The sequence below is a fragment of the Poecilia reticulata genome, chromosome 11 (genome assembly GCF_904066995.2).
Source record: "Poecilia reticulata chromosome 11, P_reticulata-male-v2, whole genome shotgun sequence".
NCBI lineage: Eukaryota > Metazoa > Chordata > Actinopteri > Cyprinodontiformes > Poeciliidae > Poecilia > Poecilia reticulata.
In genome coordinates, this window is record NC_088840.1 from 953589 (window position 1) to 967269 (window position 13681).

Consider the following 13681-nt stretch of genomic DNA (forward strand, 5'->3'; position numbering starts at 1 on the left):
GATAGATAGATAGATAGATAGATAGATAGATAGATAGATAGATAGATAGATAGATAGATAGATAGATAGATAGATAGATAGCAAAGTGGAGTGTTGCGAAACCTTACAAAGACTGAGTGTTGTCCTTCAGGCGGAGGCGGGGTGCGGGTTGTGACATGGGGAGGACTGACAGATTTTTAGCAATAGAGAATTTTCTTGAACGCAAGTATTTGCTCATATGGGATTTTATCCACTGAATGAATTGATAAGTAGATTTTTTTTCTAACTCTCTGTGTGAGATTCTGTTTCTGTAAGAAACGAGGAATTTATATTTCAAGGTAACATAAACATGTCACTAAAGCAAAATTATGTAGACGGTTTTCTCTAACAGGATTTTCTGGATCCGCAGCCCTTTACTACCAACTGGTGGAGCTAATGCAGCAGCGCGTCGTTTATGAAGAGCCACTAAAGCCGAAAAGAAGAGTGGCGTTTTCCGCATTCCTCCTGCACCCTGCAGTCAGCTCGCAGCTCCGCTCCGGTTCTGGACCAGCACAGAGCTCCGCCGCGCCGCTGGGTGGGAACTTCCCATCGTACATGGGATCGTAGTCCTTTCAGTGGAACATTGGAGCAGGAACAAACCGAGGACTGAGACTGTGAGTACTATTATTATCAATATTCATTTGCTTTATTCATCATACATTTAGTTCCTGCGATGTTGCCCACGGCCTGTTTTAAACGGAGGAGCAAAACTACTCCTATTTCTCACATTCATTTTGTTCTGACATTCCACGGCGGGTGGGGTGGGAAAACACTCAGAGGATTTGAACTGGGGACGGAGGCACTCAACACATGTTTAGTTAAAAAAAAACATTATGACTACTCTTTTAATAAACATTTAAGGGCAAATTTGTTGGCACCCAGGTTGTATGTGTTTTATTGAGCAATCTATTTTTTGACCATTAAGATAATTTACTGAAGTCAGAACAGAAATGGTTCTGACTTCCATTTGTTTGGACCTGGGTCCACTGGGCCCAGTTGGCCTGCAACTTTTTTCGTGACCAACTGGACTTTATTGGGGGGATTCCAAGTTCCAGGGGACAATGGCAAGATTTGTCCTAGTTATAGAATATGACTTGTTCTCGTTTCTTATTGAATAAGTGTTTTTGAAAAATGTCGCCTTAAAAAACTTCCACATGGTACAAAGGCTTATAATAAGGCATATAATACAGAAAATTGACAAAAATGAAAAACTCCACAATACTGGACAGTTGTTTGTACAGCTGAAAATAATGAAGGTGTTTTTATTGTCCTGTACTTCAAATTATAGAACAAATATAATTTTTAGGCCCCTAACTTGAAATCAAAAACACAACTGTTCAAGTACAAACTTAAAAGGACAATAATAAATTATCATAAATTCTGTGTGACTGAACCATCTCTTACCTCACTCAGATCATTACACGTAGAAAGGGAAATACAGCTCAATGTTTGCTGACCTAACTCACCTAATGAGGAAGTACTTTCTTACTGCAATTCCTTTTTTGGCATGACTTTCTTTGTATTTTTCGAAAGCTATAGACAACACAATAGAGGACACGGGCACGAATCTTCAGGCGCTTGGTTCATGAAACAATTAGAAGACCGTTATTTAAACAACAAAAACCAAAACTAAATCCTAGTTGGTATTCTGCCATTCCTCAGCTTCATGGTTGTACAGTTCATTACAATTTGCACCACTGGTGGCTCTTACTGCCTGCTCTTGTGTAGAGCATATAAATTAGCTGAGACAGAGTTGGCTTTCCTCACTGACTCTTTCTGTCCCTCTTGGTGTTATCACACCCTGAGCAAACCGCAGCATAAAACACTTGAGATGTCACTACAGTGTCAGATGTTTTTAACAGTTTCTTGAACACACTTAGACCTGAGTCTCTTCAGAAGATGGAGGCTCTTCCTGTACTTCCTGTTAAAGTTTTTGTGCTGGAGGACCTGTCCAGTTTTTTATTGAGGTACTAAAGCTCCGCCACAATGTCAGTGTCCAAACCCTGGATGTTCACTAGGGATGTCTACGAACTTCTTATCAGAGAGTCATTCAATGCCACTAAAACAAAAATATTAAATAATCTGATATTGTTATTAGGTCATATGAAACATGACCTCACCCTAAATCCCAGAAATGTATTTCCTGGATGATGGGTTGAAATATTTTTGGATTTTTTTAATGCAAATAAATACAAAAAAATTTGTTTACTTATAATAGATTCTAGTTCATGACATGTTTGCATGTTACATGAATTTATTAAATGAGAGAAAACAGCCACTTCCATGTTATTATTCAACTGTACAAATATTTCAACACAAGAAGTGCAGAAAATATTGTTTTCCCCAGTCTACATTTTACATAAAACATCAGTACAGCACTGCAGTTTCATATTCATATGTCTTTGTTCACACATCTGACATTGTATTTGTTGCCTTTTTGCTGCTGGTTCATGTTCCTCTTCCCAGTCTGCAGCCTTTCTGAGCTCTTCTCCTGGGGTTTCCTCCTCAGACTCTCCAACTTGCTCCTCTTTTAAAGCCACCATTACTGTGTCTTCATTATATACCTCTTCTTGGGTTTCTGATACGGTCTCTGTACTTTGATCCCCCAACTGTTGATCCACTGTTGGGGGGATCAACAGTTGATCCCCCCAACCTGGCCTTGAACTGCACCTCTCTAACATGTTGACATGTAGGGAGTTGGTTGAGTGAACAAAATCTTGCCTAGCTGTTAGCGATCAGTAGCACATTACTGACAGATGTTTAGTGTACTACGGAGCAGAAAGCTGACGTTGTCGTTTCTCCCTACATCCAATGGGTGGCGCAGGTTGCAAACAATCGATAATACACACAGCCACACCTTGAAGGAAACAAACGCAGTACAACACTTTCATTCAACTGGTTGAGAGGTTGCCAGGTGACTGTGCCAAAAGGCATTTCCAAAAGCGAGCAGAGGGTCTGAGCAGAGACTAAATGTGAACGCAAGGAGAAGTTTTGAGTACAATCATTACAAGTTTTGAGAAGAAAGATATGAAAAGTCCTCCTTTCAAAATAGAAATGTAAACAAAAGTATTACAAGTTTTGAGAACAAAATACATGAAATCCTGCTTTCAGACTGAAAATGTGTGCTCTTGGATTATGGCAGAAAAATTCCCCCATACTGGTCTGCTCCGCATCAGAACCAGAACCAAACATGGAGCAGCAGCTTTTGGCTTCTATGCACCACAAATCTGGAACCAACTTCTAGAAAACTGCAAACAACTGAAACACTGAGTTCCTTTAAATCTAGACATGGCGTGAATCTGCATCCATCCATCCACCCTTGTCCCTTAGTGGGGTCGGGAGGTTCTGGTGCCTATCTCCAGCTAACGTTCCGGGCAAGAGGTGGGATACACCCTGCAGGTCACCAGTCTGTTGCAGGGCAACACAGAGACAGACAGGACAAACAACCATGCACACACACACTCACACCTAGGGGCAATTTAGAGAAGCCAATTAACTTGACAGTCATGTTTTTGGACTGTGGGAGGAAGTCTGAGTACCCAGAGAGAACCCACGCAGGGTCCTCTGGGAGGACATGCAAACTCCATGCAGAAAGACCCCGGGCCGGGAATCAAACTCAGAATCTTCTTGCTGCAAGGCAACAGCTCTACCAACTGCGCCACTGTGCAGCCCCCATCTGCATTTGAAACATCATAAATTATACATTAATAAACATTCCGATGTATAACGATGGCACTTGACAAATTGTAATCCTTCTGTGCTCTATGACTTTGTATTTTTGTGTTTTTATGGTGTAAAGCACTTTGAACTGTCTTGTTGCTGAAATGTGCTGGACAAATAAATCTGACTTGATTTGGTGGGCCAGTCTGTCAGTCAAACCTCTCTCATAGCAGAGAAGAAGAAGACTGGTTGATTTTTAGATTTTTTTTAAGATCGGTGGATAAGATCGGTGCGGCAGACTGGCGACCTGTCCAGGGTATACCCTGCCTCTCGCCCAGAATGTTAGCTGGAGATAGGCACCAGCACCTCCTGACCCCACTAAGGGATAAGGGTGTAAGAAAATGGATGGATGGATAAGATTGGCATCAAATGTAAATGATCTTCCAAAATGAATTAAATTGCGGCTGAGGCTGGCTGTTTTATAGGTCATGGCGTAAATTGTGGAGTTGACACTGTACAGTGCATGATTTAGTAAACAACATAATATTTTGTGTAACATGGATCACTACAAATCTAAAATGGACTGTTTTACTTTTTGCAGTGGACAAAGAAGATCCATGTGAAAGCAAATCAACATGGCCCTGTTCAAACCTGAGAATGTGGAAGACTTCTATGAGATTGAGGAAGTTTTGGGCAGGTAATGTTATACACACTGGTTGTGTTTTAATGTTTGGGAGATTTGCTGACAAGCAGTCGGTATGTATCAATGTGCATCAAATATTAGGAACAATCTTTATATTTAGAGATTGGTTTAACGAAAACTGCCTTTCTTGCAATGTCGTGTGTTTGAGCAGAAATTCATTATAAATATGCAGAAAAAAGAAAAATCCATCTTGAGTTTGATTTGACTTTGAAAGCACTACAGTATGATTTGACTTTGAAAGCACTACAGTGACAAAATCTAAAATAAACTCAGATCTCACTTCTGTAGTTCTTCAGGAGTTCTGGTTCATGCTACTTAGTTTTTCTATGGTTTTGATAATACTTTTTTATTGTGTTTGGCACATTATTATTATTATTATTATTATTATTATTATTATTATTATTATTATTATTACTTTTTTCCATTCCAAATAATGGCAAAAAATGAGTCATTAACTGGCTGCTCCAGAGCTTAGAGACATACTGAAGAAGTTAATTCAGACATTCAGCGATGTCTGAATGTCTGAGTCAAAGAATCATTCTCCTTTAATGAAGATTTGGCATTTTGCCTCAGATTTAAAAGTTTCAGGTTTTTTCACTTCGTATTAAGAGAGAACATGAACTTATTACCTCAACCTGTTCCGGGGAGAAGACCAAGACAACCAGAAATAACTTGTCATGTATTACTTCCATAGATTGAAAAAAAACTTGCAAGAGAACATGGCGTTAAAGGCAGCAACATTTCCAGATAAAACATAAAGTAGAGTAGTAGTAGAAAGTAGTAGAGAGGAGAATCAGTCAGTATGTACTTCTGTAGGAGCCAAGGCAGCATTACAATAGAGGTAATTCAGGATTACCTAAACCAGCCTAACTAAACACTTGATCAAAAAGTGTTTAGCCTGTTAGCCTGGTTTGTTGCTCACTCACAAAAACCAGCAGCTGCTTAAACAGAGAAGAAACTCTTAAATACTGTATGTAGGACAGCGGTCCCAAACCTTTTTATTACTTCGGACCGGTCAAGACTTGGAAATTTTGCTGCGGCCCGGATGGGCGTGAACCGTCAGATAAGGCTTCTGCATGTTGGTGTTCCCGCTAAATCCTGAATATACCCAATTTGGGTTGTCTTAGCCTTTTTATTGCAGCCTATGGGGTTTTCCCCAACTGGGAATGAGAATACAACCTGCTGAACGTGACAGGTAACCAATCAGAAAGCGTGGTGATGTAAGAACAGAGGGGAATCCCAAACGGCTGACATATCGCGCATATTGGAGATGATATGTGGAAATGTTTATTATTATATGTAAAGGTCATTATTATATGTTTATGTTTATTCAGTTAAAAATGTTAACTATGAAAAAACACAATCACTTCCAAATCATACTGCAGCAAATAGAGCGGCTGCTCCCGTCGTCTTTTATCCACCGCCTTTTCTTTTTGTTACGTCTTTTATCTCTTAAAATGAGTCCACAAACTATCACTATTGCTTCTACATCGTCATCGTGTTTGGTTATTCTAAATTCCCGTATGCTATGTTGGGAGTTTTGTGGAGTTTCTTCTGGAATCGCGATGATCGTGACTGGAATCAGTTCGTGTTACCTCTGCCGTGTGGCTGGAGACACGAACCGATCGAACCTGTTGGACTTTTATCAACTCTGTGGTCACAGAGATTTGGAGAATCGGCCGACATTCTTAAATCTTGCCATCTAAACCAGACTTAAGACTCACAAGCTTTACTCATCTCCTCTCGACCACTGCCCAAACGCTCTCTGACTCTGGTTGCTATGGTAATGTTTACATATCCCGTCAAAGTAAGATACAAATGCACCACAAAAACAAACATTTTACTTTCGTGAAAATTTTAACTCACTATAATGACTAACATCGGGAGCCCTGAGCTTGTTTCTTTGCAACAAGACGTTCCCATCTAGGAGTGATGGGAGACACCCGAGGTGTTGCTTATATGCCACAGCCTGCTTGGTCTCTACGTGGCGAAGCAGTTTGACGCTTTATTGCCTCATTAGCAGCCGGTCGCCGCATGTTACGCAGAGCGGGCTTGTAATGTGGGACTCACCTACCGGTCCGGGATAAATCCATTCTCCTGTCTCTTCTCTGGGCCTTTTCCCCTTTGCAAAGAAACTTTCCAAAGACATCTGATCTATTTCTTACTGCTTGTGGGCTCAATGTTGGAGCGCAAGTAACCGAGAGAATCCGGTTAAAGGACTTTCAAAATAAAAGATCCTCCAGACTCAAATAATACATAAAACGGAAATATTGAATAATTTCTTGCGCGGCCTGGTGCCAATTGGTCCACGGACCGGAGGTTGGGGACCACTGCTGTAGGACAAACAAATCTGGCCTTAGTCATATTTACACTCATATTGACTGAATGGAGCCATACAAGGCTTCTCAGTGCTGCCAAGGGATGAACTCATTGGCCATTGCTACTGCCAACAGCTGATCTAAGAATTTCCCAAAGATGGTCTGCATTGGTGCCCAGGTAGTTTGGTCCACTCTTTTCAAGGAAATGACCCTACTTCAAATTTAAAAGGGCAGATTTCCATCCATCCATCCATCCATCCATCCATCCATCCATCCATCCATCCATCCATCCATCCATCCATCCATCCATCCATCCATCCATCCATCCATCCATCCATCCATCCATCCATCCATCCATCCATCCATCCATCCATCCATCCATCCATCCATCCATCCATCCATTTTCTTCCGCTTATCCGGGGTCGGGTCGCGGGGGCAGCAGCTTCAGAAGGGAGGCCCAGACTTCCCTCTCCCCAGCCACTTCTTCCAGCTCCTCTGGGGAAATCCCAAGGCGTTCCCAGGCCAGCCGAGAGACGTAATCCCTCCAGTCCTGGGTCTTCCCCGAGGCCTCCTCCCGGTGGGACATGCCCGGAACACCTCACCAGGGAGGCAATGTACCCCACCGCCCCCGGAACGTGTTCGAAGTTCTGCCGGAGATGAGAGTTGAAGCTCCGTCTCACAGGGGACTCCGCCAGACGTTCCCAGCAGACCCTCACTACACGTTTGGGCCTGCCAGGTCTGACTGGCTTCCTCCCCCACCACCGGAGCCAACTCGTCACCAGTTAGTGGTCAATGGACAGCTCCGCACCTCTCTTCACCCGAGTGTCCAAGACATACGGCCGCAAATCCGATGAGACGATGACAAAGTCAATCATCGAACTGCGGCCTAGGGCGTCCTGGTGCCAATTGCACATATGGACGCCCTTATGCCTGAACATGGTGTTCGTGATGGACAATCCGTGACGAGCACAGAAGTCCAACAACAGAACCCCACTTGGGTTCAGATCGGGGGGGCCGTTCCTCCCAACCACGCCTCTCCAGGTCTCACTGTCATTGCCCTCGTGAGCATTGAAGTCCCCCAGTAGAACAAGGGAGTCACCAGGAGGGGTACTCTCCAGTACCCCCTCTAAGGACTCCAAGAAGGGTGGGTAATCTGAACTGCCGTTTGGCCCGTAAGCACAAACAGTCAGAACCTGTCCCCCCACCAGTAGGCGGCTACCCTCTCGTTCACCGGGGTGAACCCCAACGTACAGGCGCCCAAATGGGGGGCAACAAGTATGCCCACTCCAGCCCGGCGGCTCTCACCGTGGGCTAACTCCAGAGTGGAAGTACGTCCAGCCCCTCTCAAGGAGACTGGTTCCAGAACCAGAGCCATGTGTCGAGGTGAGGCCGACTATTTCTAGCCGGAACCTCTCAGCCTCGCACACTAGCTCCGGTTACTTCCCCACCAGAGAGGTGACGTTCCACGTCCCAAGAGCCAGCTTCTGCAGCCGAGGATCAGACCGCCAGGGTCCCCTCCCTCGGCTGTCGTCCATAGCACAATGCACCCGACCCCTTTGGCCCCTCGGACAGGTGGTGAGCCCATCGGAAGGGGGACCCACGTCTCCTCTTCGGGCTGAGCCCGGCCAGGCTCCGTGGGTAAAAGCCCGGCCACCAGGCGCTCGCCATCGTGCCCCACCTCCAGGCCTGGCTCCAGAGTGGGGCCCCGGTGACCCGCGTCCGGGCGAGGGAAAACGAAGTCCAAAGTTTGTGTTCATCATAAGGGGTCTTCGGACTGCGCTTTGTCTGGTTCCTCACCTAGGACCTGTCTGCCTTGGGTGACCCTACCAGGGGCATAAAGCCCCAGACAGCATAGCTCCTAGGATCATTGGGACACTCAAACCCCTCCACCACGATAAGGTGGCAGCCCAAGGAGAGGTTTGTTACAAATGTTTTTATCAATGTTAAAATACTACAGACAGTTAAGGGCCAGGCTGGAGTTCCCACCCCTGTTTTAGATGTATGCTTTGGTCTATTATCATGTTGAAAGACCCATTATCCTGTGAACAAAACTGAGCTTTCTGGCACTTGACTGTATGTTTGTTTCATTTGAGATTGTTTTGGTTGTCTAAACAATCCAAACAATTGTTTTGTTTTGTTCCAGAAACTGATTGCTATCTGGAGCTAGACACCTTTTTCCTTCTGTATACAACTTGCCTAAAAGCTTCAGTTTTATTTCAAAGGACATTCTCCTAGAAACTGGAGCATGTCAGCATTCATCTTTGGTTTATTAACGTCTGGTCTTTCTTTGTTTTTCAGTCAAAATTGAATCCATTCTTGGTATTCTTCCACAAAGCCCAGAATGGAAAGGTGTTAGGGTTAGGGGTAGGGTACTGTTAGGGGGTTAGGGTTAGGATTGAACAGTTACATTTCCTTTTTTGTTAAGATACCAAAAGTTTGGGTATAGTTCCATGAACCTTAAATTCATAAATAATGTGGTAACAGGAACAAGTAGCTGGTTTGTGACATTTATAAAGACATAAATTTATCATACTGAAAAATTGTTATATATTTTTTAAACTACTTTTTTTTAAATTACTGGAATAATCCAGAGAAAAAACATTAAGTAGAGTAGTAGGAGAAAGTAGTAGAGAGGAGAATCAGTCAGTATGTACTTCTGTAGGAGCCAAGGCAGCAATACAATAGAGGTAATTCAGGATAACCTAAACCAGTCAGTGAAAAATAAAAACTTTTCACTGAGATTGGTGGTCTATTTGATAAATTAGCACCACCAATCTCTTAATTCTTTTATATCTCTGAAATTAATTGTTTACCTTCCCAGGTAAACCATTTTCATCATCATATATTTCAGAAGACCAGAAATTTTCTTTGCTTCTCAGTCCTTCAAATTATTGTCCAATCACAGATAATTTATGTGTCTGCCTTTATAGGTTTATAAAAGTCCTTATCCTACTTTACTGTACATGGAAGATCTGGACTCTTGTCTATTGAGAAATGATTGCTTCCTGGAGGAAAGGAATCTGTTGAAGTTTGACAGTTTACCCAATCACCAACGTTTGGAAGTGACGTATGTAATGTGGCAGTTTGATGCAATGAAGTTTACTAGAATTTGCCAGCACTGTAAACAATCATCCTGAAGATGGTTGTTTACATGAACGATTACATGAGGAAACAACCATCCTGAAGATGGTTGTTTACATGAACCGATCAGAACAAGGCGGCTGTTCATGTTAATTCAATATTTGGAAGTGTGACCAACATGGGCTGAATAACTTTGTTAACTTCCTAAACTGGCATTGCTAAAACTGACAGACTACAATTGTAAAACAACACAGAAAATCATTTTCATTGTTCACAACTTTTTCTTCTGTTTGCCATCAGAAACAGAAGGTTGAAATTCCACAGGTAACTAAGTGAATGAAAGAAAGCCCAGATTGTGTGTGAAGCAAGATTGGATTAAGCAGGAAGGCAATGGTCAGGATAGTGTCAGTCAAAGAATATGAGGAAATCATAAAGAGCTAATAATGGTAATAACAGCCCTCTCAATTTGTATTGTGTAAAATGACTTGAATTCTGAAATGTTCAACTGAACATTGTATTGATTTTACAACTCTTTTGCATGAGATTTTTGTACCTAATTTCATTTCAATTGTCACCCTTCTGATCTGCATACCTGTATGTGCTGAGGTTTTAAAATATATCACCTGAAGCGTCAAAATCAATTCTTATTGGATGTAGTTGAAAATTGCATAATCTTTTTCACTGGGAGGTCACAGTTTCCCCTTTTTGACACCAAACCTGGGTGGAGCTCTGGGTGATGTGAATGGTCAGAAGTTTGTTGGTATGTTTTTTTGACGATGCACTCAAACAGCAATGTGAATATTTTGCATATTTTTGTATCTGCTGACATTAATGCTTTTGAGAAACGTTTATCAGATGCGATGTGGAACTGTGATTCTTCACAAACTACTAACAAAGATAGTTAAATGGCTAAAATCTTCTGCCATCTCCAGTCCACAGAGGAGGTTATCTGCAGTAAGGTGGTGCTCTCTTTCCATTTTGTCACTAATACTAATGTATAACGAAGTGAAAGTGGTCTGTGCTGTGTGTGAAAAGCGTGCGCTTATATGAAAGTCTTGCAAACAGGTGAACATGTGTGATTGGGTTTTGGGTCAAGTATGGGAGAGCTTTAGCATCCTGCTGCAGTTCAGCCACATTCATACTCAGTTATACTGCAGGTACATTTAGAATACAACACAACATAATAATGTTGCTAAGTGATTTTCTTTCCCAACACAATAGATTAGTATTAGAACTGTTAAAGCTGCCTTGAATCCATAACTTGTAGATAGGATCTTTATGACTGTATTGTAAAATGTATTCTTGGCCCATTTAGTGGGCATTTTGGTCAGGTTCGAAAAGTCTATGAGAGGACATCAAGGACTCACTGGGCTGGCAAGTTCCTAAAGATTCGAAAAACGGCCTGCAGCCGTCTGGGTCTGGACAGGACCAGCGTGGAGCGAGAGGTGGAGATACTACAGATATTACACCACCCAAATATTGTGGCACTCAAAGACGTCTTTGAGAGTCGATCAGAGGTGGTGCTCATCCTGGAGCTGTAAGTGTTTTTCTGTCATTTGTTTAAAAGTTTAATTTAAAACATAAATAAATAAAAAAAAAAATATATATATATATATATATATATATATATATATATATATATATATATATATATATATATATATATAGTAACAGTCTTCTGTTTAACATTTTAGTGTTAGTGGAGGAGAGTTGTTTGACTTCATTGCTGAGAAGGAGAACCTATTGGAATGTGAGGCCATTGAGTTTCTAAAGCAAATCCTGGAAGGACTGAAGTTCATGCACAAGAACAACATTGCCCATTTCGACTTAAAGGTAACATCAACATGGCATTTTGAAAAACCACTTTTCACTACAATGTCATATAACAAAAATGTGTTCTACTCCAAATTTAGCCTGAAAACATCATGTTGTCGGATAAAGGTTCCCCGCACCCCAACATTAAGCTCATTGACTTTGGCTTGGCTCACCATTTTTGCCAAGGAGAGGAGTACAGAAGCACAAGTGGCACTCCCCAGTACATTGGTAAGGACAATAAAAAAATATTTTATGCAATGATCACATGATCATTGCATAATGATCATGTGATGGTGGGATGGTGGTGATGGTGGGAGGAGCCCTTTTCAATTTCTACTCTGTCCACCTCTGGCATTGTGTCCTTTGTCAAGACACATTATCCACCTTGCCTGCTGGTGGTGGTCAGAAGGCCCAACAGGTAGTGCCAACGCACGGCAACCTTGCCTCTTTCAGACTGCCCTCTTTTCTGTAAGAACATCTTCTAAATCGTCCAGTTTGAGTGAGAAACAAACTTCAGAGCTGTAGCCGTGACGGCAAACTAAGCGGCCTATCAGCAGGGTGATTGGTGCACTCTTAGCTTCATACCCTCTTCTATGCATCAACTATAAACACTCTGTCAGGAATGATTCTGCTCTGCTGATGAAATGCTGAACGCAGGAGAGACCCATGCAGTCTGTGCCTACAGTGCTTACCATCATGAGCGTGTGAATGGATGACTGAATGCAGTGTGAAGTATCTCTGGACTAAATGAAGCGCTATACAAGTACAGGTATAGTCTGCAAATAGCACACCAGTTGTATCACTGGTTTAGCCATTTTTATGGAAGACTTTTGAAGTATTGCTTTTGGCCCAGTATTTGATTTCTGAAATTAATTTTTGTTTCCTACTAATTGTTTTAGACTTTAATTTATTCCAGTATGTTTAATAACATCAGTCGGGGATATTATGTAAAATTGTAAAAATTGTGACCGTATTAAATAAAAGCACAGAAAATCCACATCCAGTCACATGAAACAATTAATTACATTTAATCACATTTATTTCCTTCATTTGGTCACATAAACCCATTTTACTTCAGCTCAACTTAGAACAGTAAAACTCAAATTGAAGACTAATTTATTACAGTTGTTTGTTTCAGCCCCAAGCTTCTGACTGAGCTTCACAGCATCAGTTTTTCATTACTTTTTTTTCTTGTTTTTGCTTTAGAAAACAGCATGCAGCAGTATTTCTAGATATACACACTGAAAAAAAGAAGAAACCACACATTTAAGTGCTTGTATAACATGTACAAGCAGCAACTTGCAAGGAGCACAGAGCACTCTGCACTGGAACAGCAGAAAAACCAGATAAATATACTAATAGATTGAGAAAATAAAGCATGGAATAGGGTGGATCTTTATTGTCCACCAGAGTGGACCATTAATTTTACCAACAGGCTACAATAAATTACAGAAAAGAAGACACAAGCACAAAAAAAGAAGAATCAAATAAGTTTATCATAATTAAAACTCTCCACAAAAGGTTTAGTGAACACATGAGGTCTTTCAGTCTTCTTGATGCATAAATATTTGTTTTCAGACTTCAATGTTCACCAGTTTAACTGAGATTTCTGTTTGTTTTAGCGCCTGAGATGATCAGCAACGAGCCTCTCAGCACAGCAGCAGACATGTGGTGAGAATTCGACACTGAATGACCTTTTAAGCATGATCAGACAACCTTCTGCTTGTGTGAACCTGGATCTTTGTTACGTTTGAAATACAGTTGTGAAAAGGTTTCGCCAAACTCCTTTACTTCTACTATTGTTGTGAAGTAACTGAACTCCAAACCATTGACTGCATGTTGTGTTTCTCTTTTCTTCAGGAGCATTGGAGTAATTACCTATATACTGTGAGTTGGTATTATTTTATTGGCTCACTTGTAAGACATGAATACTGAACATTGCATTGCTACTTGTATTCCATCCTCTTTTCATGGCACAGAGCACACTGTGAGAACTTACTTCAATCTGATCAGAGATTATGCTGTTGTCTTTTGATGCCTCCATATCATTAGATTGAATTTTAATTCCTGGCTTATATAGGACCTG

At 41.6% G+C, this 13681-nt stretch overlaps 1 protein-coding gene across 5 annotated transcripts in view; it reads left to right on the top strand.

The window, feature by feature from the left end:
* Positions 1–180: 180 nt before the first annotated feature.
* LOC103471921 (death-associated protein kinase 2) overlaps positions 181–13681 on the top strand; it is a 36177-nt gene continuing 22676 nt past the window's right edge. For 3 of the 5 annotated variants that reach the window (XR_001777081.2, XR_001777079.2, XR_001777082.2), the window contains exons 1-8: positions 181–317; positions 389–632; positions 4280–4375; positions 11096–11317; positions 11475–11613; positions 11694–11823; positions 13218–13266; positions 13456–13482. Coding sequence is in view for 1 of the 5 variants with exons in the window: in XM_008421197.3 (XP_008419419.1) it covers positions 4314–4375; positions 11096–11317; positions 11475–11613; positions 11694–11823; positions 13218–13266; positions 13456–13482 (629 nt within the window). In the remaining 4 variants the exon portion in view is untranslated. The remainder of the gene's footprint in view (positions 318–388; positions 633–4279; positions 4376–11095; positions 11318–11474; positions 11614–11693; positions 11824–13217; positions 13267–13455; positions 13483–13681) is intronic. The other 2 variants (XR_001777080.2, XM_008421197.3) reach the window with 2 other exon arrangements.